The 6,663-nt window shown below is 42.8% G+C and overlaps 2 protein-coding genes across 5 annotated transcripts; one reads left to right on the top strand and one right to left on the bottom strand.

Annotated features, from left to right (window-relative positions):
• Nucleotides 1-252: 252 nt before the first annotated feature.
• Nucleotides 253-2,901, bottom strand: LOC145737418 (tRNA (cytidine(32)/guanosine(34)-2'-O)-methyltransferase-like). The gene is made up of 5 exons (XM_081992088.1): nt 2,465-2,901; nt 2,233-2,413; nt 812-1,075; nt 547-756; nt 253-492 (listed from the first exon to the last, which is right to left on the bottom strand). Exons 1-5 carry the CDS (start codon nt 2,786-2,788, stop codon nt 281-283), a joined length of 1,191 nt encoding a protein of 396 aa, XP_081848214.1. The 5' UTR covers nt 2,789-2,901; the 3' UTR covers nt 253-280.
• Nucleotides 2,304-6,550, top strand: Neurochondrin (neurochondrin). 4 transcript variants are annotated; one of them, XM_081992079.1, is made up of 3 exons: nt 2,304-2,444; nt 3,695-3,805; nt 3,882-6,550. In XM_081992079.1, the coding sequence occupies exon 3, from the start codon at nt 3,909-3,911 to the stop codon at nt 5,979-5,981; it is 2,073 nt and encodes a 690-aa protein (XP_081848205.1). In that variant the 5' UTR covers nt 2,304-2,444; nt 3,695-3,805; nt 3,882-3,908; the 3' UTR covers nt 5,982-6,550. The 4 variants fall into 4 exon arrangements, with proteins under 4 accessions (XP_081848205.1, XP_081848204.1, XP_081848207.1 ...); XM_081992081.1 differs by lacking the exon at nt 2,304-2,444 and adding an exon at nt 3,395-3,578; XM_081992080.1 differs by lacking the exon at nt 2,304-2,444 and adding an exon at nt 3,395-3,621.
• Nucleotides 6,551-6,663: the final 113 nt, after the last annotated feature.

The raw sequence follows: 6,663 nt of genomic DNA, 5'->3' as shown, positions 1-6,663 counted from the left end.
TTTGCGCAGGGTTACTATGCACACCCTGTACAACCCCCAGGAATTTTTCCACAAATTTTCTTCAGTGGATTACGCAGATACAGGGCAAACCTTTACCCTCTCTCACTCCAACTCTCACGCACAATTTTGAAAAATTCCTACTCCAAAATGGCTTAACATAGCAGAGTGCTTTCTTCACTGTCTTGTAGCTAAACTATCCAGTAATGACAGGAAAATGACTGATTTCTCTCAGTGACAGTAATCATTACTCAATTATGATTTAACCAGAAAAACTGGCAATTTATTCATCAAACAAATCAGAACAGAAACAAGTGGGAACATTTGACAGATTGCCCAGGTGCGCCTGCCCAAATATGGCCTGAGCGATGTCCGGATCTGGGTCCGTGTGACTGAAAAACTCCAGTTCGGTCAAGAATTTCAAATCGACATTTTTCAGCTCGTTTTTCCCCTTTTTTGCTCTACCAACTTTATCGAGCAGATCCAGGTAGGGACCTAAAGGGAAAACAACTTTGTTGCTAGTTTTCAAGACCAAAACTGGGGTACAACCTTCAGAAGGGTCATCTTGAAGGGTTAAATTGCTTAAATTGGCCAAAAAATCGCTTTTGGCTAGTTCCTGTTGATAACCTAAGGGGCCTTGCACTGGAGGGGAGTGTTGATATGGTGGGGCCCCTTCGAGTTGCAGTGGATAAGTCACGTCAGAGTCGTAAGCGCTCGTGTCACCGCAGACGATAAAGGGAATCAAAGTGCGATTGATGCCTGGTAAGCAATTTAAACATACAATATAGGTACGAAGGGAGGGGCACTTACCAACCTTCCAAGGGACTGAAATCTTTGTTAGAAACCTCCAAATAAGGCGTAATCAAAGCAGGATCGAAACCTTCGGGGGGAGAATACTTTAAACAAACCACGAAAGCTTCAATGCTGGAATTGCGCGAACTTTTCGGTTTAGTTACGTGCACCTCCTCGAATAAGGTCAACAATTGATTGGTTAGCAGGTCGTTGTCTTTGCCACGGAATATTTTGGCCACAAAAGCCCCACCAGGTTTCAGTACGTTGCAGGTGATGTGCAACGCTCCTGTTAAGGCACTTTTAAAAGTAACCGGGAAGCTAGTTTACCAGAAAAAACTAAATTCTTAACCTCAATTTTTAAGATAAACAAAATTTGACGTTTGAAAAGTCAAGAATCCGCCGCCGCAGGGAGCCACTTGATTTATCGAAAAATCACATGACCCCTCGATTACAAAATTATACGCTGGCCACGTGACCTTTTTGGATCATGTGGGGTTTAGATCCGAAAGGAAACGACTAATTGCAATTTGTGACATTTTGAATTTAAAAGTTATTTTGCACTGTTTATAACAAAAAGGTGACAACAGTAAAGTTAAAGTGGCATATTTGTGTTGTTCCTGAGTTTTGTGGGTTATATGGGGCCAGATTGTGAACCAAGAGTAACTTCTACAGCAGGTGTAAGTTTCCTTAGTTATTTAAAGCTTAGAAAGGTGCCTATTATTGTTTTGATAAATAATTCACTTAAAATAGCATCACAAATAGCATGTTGTGCTGTAGCCACCGCCTTATATACTAGAAAGCCAGATATGTATGGATAGAGCTTTTTATAAACAATCAAGTCCAGTATAAACAAATTGGTTAGAACATATTTGTCCTGGAAAGTACAGACACACAGCAAACTAGTTTAAATACTGTTCAATGCAAGAAAATTTGTAAATCCTTGAAACTAGGTAAGCAAAAGCCCAAGCACATGTAACAAGTACCTAATAAGTCTACTTACCACTGTAGTGTTGCCCCACAAACTGACAGGGTTGGGTTTTTTCTTGAAATGCTGTTACAATGCGGCTTGACAAACTTATGAAGGCAGCAAACGTAAATAACCTCAAATGTGTGTGTGTTATGGTTACGATGGCCACTCGTCAGTGAGACGTTCAGCCAGATTAACAGCGCGATTACGCGATACACGTGCCTCAAATGTTGATTTTAAACCGTAAAAATTCATCTAAACCTCAAAAAACTCCACAAACTGTCACTACTGCCATATTGGAATTTTTGACAAGGATCTTCTAGTATAGTAGGCTGTGGCTTAGCAAAACTAGTGTGCCATGCAAAACGCCCTCTCGCGGATAAATATAATCTGTCAAAAAGTGACACTTTAAACAGTTCCATATTGACAGGTGAATCGAGATTTATAATGTTATTACTGCTATTTCTATGGTTTACCTAGCAGCAATTGGGCTTGAACGTACACGTCCATGCAGTGCAATCCGGTAACGTCGGGAGCGCCATCGCAAATCACCAGGTCAGCTTTGGCACCGTCAAAATGCCGGATTATTTCCACCGCTGTGGCGTACTTGGTGATGTCGCCCTGGATTTGTGTCACTCCTGGAAGCGGCGACATGGGCTGGAAAAACCAACTGTAAACCCCTCACAAGGTAAAACGAGTAAAACGTACCTGTAAATCAACGGCAACAATGTTAACATCCTCGTTACAAGGGGGCGGTTTCTTGTCGGTCTTGGCCGCACTCAGGGGGCCCTCGGTGTAAAACAAACGAGTGGGTTCCTTGACGTTCACTTCCTCGTTGAGGTACAGTTTTCTGGACAATACTTGCGACCAACTGCCGGGGGCCGCGCACAAATCCACAGCTTTGGTGGCGCCCCTTAGAATGTCGAATTTCTCGTCGATTTGCAGCAGTTTGAAGGCGCTACGAGCCCTCCATCCCTGTTCTTTCGCTTTACGATAGTAAATATCTCTTTTATCTTTTGATCCTTTTCCCATGGCAGCTTTTCTTTAATTTTTAACTTTAAACAAACACCACTGACCTAAGAATTCTAACCTAACTTTGTTCTACACCTCCGGTGTTGCCAACTTGCCGGAAAAACGGTAAAACTAACAGGGCACTGGTAGTAAATTTGCTAGTAAATGGCTTGTCTGTGGATTATTCTGTCGCCATTAAATAGGTATTTTGATTTGGCAACGCCGCTGCCGCTACCTCCCCTAGAACCTGATGTCAGATGTCAGTTTGTTTACTTATTTTCTAACCTCCAAGCAAGTTTGTTTTTAATTTTTAATTCAGTGCTCTTTTAGAACAAGTCTATTAAAATATTCGTATGAAATCAAATAACTAACAAGTGTGGATAGAGAAAGAACAGGTAAGAATTATGTACACTTTGAAAACATGTCATTCACTTATTTACGTGGGACGATCCGTTTTTTTACCGCATTTTGCGACTAAAACTAAAAAAGACCGGGTTTGTCGGTAAAAGTCCCACTTAATTTAAACATTTGTGTTTGCTTACGAGGTATGGCAACGCTGCTTTGTAAATGTCACGTCAAGTGCGCACTGACAGAGAAATGTCATTACTGTCATTTGGGGGGGATGATTTTAGGAAAAATAACCACACTTATGTTTTTTTAGGAGTTTTTGATGTAATTTCATGATTTTATGATTAAATCCCAGTAAAATTAATTAATTTCGGCCGTCATAGACCCCCACAAATAGCAATTTCATCAACAAGATGAACGAAAACGAGGATTCTAACCTAGTTTTGTCCTACGCTGCCTTCTGGTAAAACTAACCAATTCGGGGGGTTTGTTTTAGTGTTTTTGGGGTAAAATATCAGTGTTTAGTATAGTTTTAGTAATGCTACAGACACAGTGTTTAATAAGGTTTTTTATTTTTAGTGTCTGTTGTGATCCGGTGCAAAAGAGATGATCTACTTTTGGTAGTGGTTTACAGGAAGATTTCCTGCACCGTTTACCAGCAGTACGACAGGAGAAACCTAAAAATAGCCGGTAAGTCGATTCGAATCGCCAAATATAGGGAAATCTAAATTTAAAAACAAACCCACACACGCCGCGCGGTTTCCAGACTTTTGAGTTAGTGTTAGCAAACAAAATGGCGGGCGAGGTATCCGAGGCTGTGAAAAAGTGCTGCGCCCTTTTAAAAACGTCGGGGGGCGACAACGAAAAGTTCGCGGCCCTTTTTATGGTCACCAAACTGGTGAAGGGCAAACACGCAACGCCCGCTGCTCGAGTAGCCATTTTTGAGGCGATCGGTTTCGATTTTTTACGCCGCTTACTGTTAACGGACAACGTGCCCATCGATTGCCCCCCCAACATCTACAAGTCCCTGGCATTGAACATTCTCACCGTGTTTTGTGTCGAAGACAATTTGGTGTCCAAACCAGAAATTTTGGACTTGATCCCCGTTTTTCTGCAATTAATACAAACGGACGATGCTAGTGACAGTGACAGTTTGATTGCGGTTCGGGAAGCCTTCAGCTGCTTAAAGGGGGTTGCAAATGTGGTCCCCCAGGCTCTTATCCAAGCCGGAGCTGTTGAGGTGCTGAGCAGGATTTATAGCAACTCTGGCTTTCAATCCGATGATGCTCTTGATGTTTTGGCACTTTTGATTGTTTCCAGTGAAGTCCCACTCAAATTTGATGCCAAACTACTCAATAAAATTGCGGTGGACTTTGCAACTGAACAGGATCAACGCAAGTTCCAACTAGCTAAGTGTCTAAACGCTATTTTGAGTCGCAGCCCCAAAATCGAGGGGGATTGGTCCCAAAGTGTGTATAAGGGCTTGAGTGATATACTGCAAAGTCGCTTGGGGGCCGAGCAACGCGACCCCGCCCTAATCCTAACTGCTACAATGCTGGATTTGTTTGGTTTTGAATGGATTTTGCTGCAGGATGAGGTTAAAGGAAAACAGTTTTTCTTGCTGTTAACTCAACTGGCTGCCATCGAGGTTCGAATGCAACTGGAAGGGGTTAAATTCAAAGACTTGAAACCCAAAGAAAATCTGATTGGTGCTTGTTTTGTCATTCTGGAAAAATCGCTGAGCACTCTGGATAACGTGGATTTGGAGCAAAAAGAGCGACAGAGCGTGTATCAAGCTTTGAAAGGGGCTTTCAGTGCTGTGGTTGCTGTGCTGGGTGGTTCACCTCCTTTAGCTGGGAAGCTTCAAGAAGACCAATTTGTGTTTGCTTGCGTTCGCGTTTTGATGGTTTGGATAGCGCAGGAGCCCACCACGATGCGCGAGCAGCTCAACAAACTCTTACCCCACATTCTTCAATTAATTTTCAACAATCAAACTGTGTTGTTGAGAGTAAGTTTGCCGGCTTTGTGCCATTTGGTGGTGGAAGACCAGACGCGCAACATAGTACTCCAGAAGCAGGGGGACCGGATTCTTGTGGAAGCCCTGGAACACTACTGGACTAAAGTGAACTACAAACGCCCCCCCATTCCGAGGTCCGAACGTTTGAAAGCCCTCACACAACCCAAACCGGAACTAACCCCAGAAATTCTGGAGGAAATAAACGACTCCCGTCTAGCAATGATCAGTCTTTGTAACGTCCTGATGAATCTCACAGTCCTGGAGGGTAAACACGTGGAATCCAGTCCGGTTTTCAGCACCCAACTCCTGCAGTTCACCCTGCAGAACCTCCCAGAGCTCAAAGACACCCCAGACAATCTGGTGCTGCACGGCAACTTGACAGTCCTGGGACTTCTACTGCTCAAACAGCTCCCCAACAAGCTGAAAAAGAACGACTTCTCCATCTGCCGTTTCGTGCAGTCGACGATACGTTTCCTCTGGAACGCCTACACCGTCGACGAATCGAATCCCAACGAGCTGGTGGTCAGTCTGGCGTACAAGGAGCACTGGATGGAGCTGATGGAGTTGTGGTTCCTGGGCATGCAAACGCTCGCGGCCATCTTGCAACAATTGCCGTGGATCGGGCAGTTTATCGTCGAGTCCGGGTGGGCCGAGGGCATCGTTCAACTGTTGAAACAGGTGAAGGTGGGCGCGTTGCCCGCCAACGTCAAGTCGGCCTACGAGGACTTTTTGTGTCGTTTGGTGGACGCGGACGCCGACGCCGTCGACGCGCTGAAAAAGGCGGAGGCGTTGCGCGTCTGCCGCAATCATCGCTTGATGGAGTTGGGCAAAAAACTGTTTGGTGATTAAATTTTAATTAAAACGAGTGACAATCGTGGTCTAAATTTGATTGTGGGACACTTAAAGACTAGAAAGTGTTATTTTTAATGTACTTTCCACTCTTGACTTATTTTTACAATCAATTTGGACCACCCTGTATAGTCTAGTTTCGAATTTTGTGACAAACCTACTAAGTCGCAAAAACCGTGTAGAAATTGTAAAATTAAATCGCGTTATTAGCATCCACGATGACGTCACAGTACTCCTGTACCTAATGTTCGTGCTAATCGTAAACAATGGAGTGTCGTGCGACAATTGTCAAATTTAAGTCTGTTTGGTGTATACTTATAAAACAAAATGGCTGTCATTTTTTGATAGAACGTTTGTCACTTGTTTATGTACTATTTTCAGTAAAAATGTGTGTTGATTTATTTAATTTTAAGGCATTTTTTTGTGTTTCGTGTGCATTTTATTAACTTAATAATGTTCTATTCTAAAACCAAAGAACTGTTTGATTTTTGCACATATATTTAAGGGTTTATCTCCACCATTTTGTTGTGATTTTTCAATTAATCGATAGTAAAATCTTTTGATACACACCTCTACTTATCATTCAAGTCGCATCACCTTCTCCCCTGGTTTAAACTTACACGTGATCAGGTAAAATAAATTAAATATTATGGTCACGTGACCTTAGACCATTGACTTAGCA

The sequence above is a fragment of the Ips typographus genome, linkage group LG14 (genome assembly GCF_016097725.1).
Source record: "Ips typographus isolate SLU linkage group LG14, UJ_Ityp_2.0, whole genome shotgun sequence".
In the NCBI taxonomy this organism is placed as follows: Eukaryota; Metazoa; Arthropoda; class Insecta; order Coleoptera; family Curculionidae; genus Ips; species Ips typographus.
This window is presented reverse-complemented; position numbering and strand designations above follow the sequence as displayed.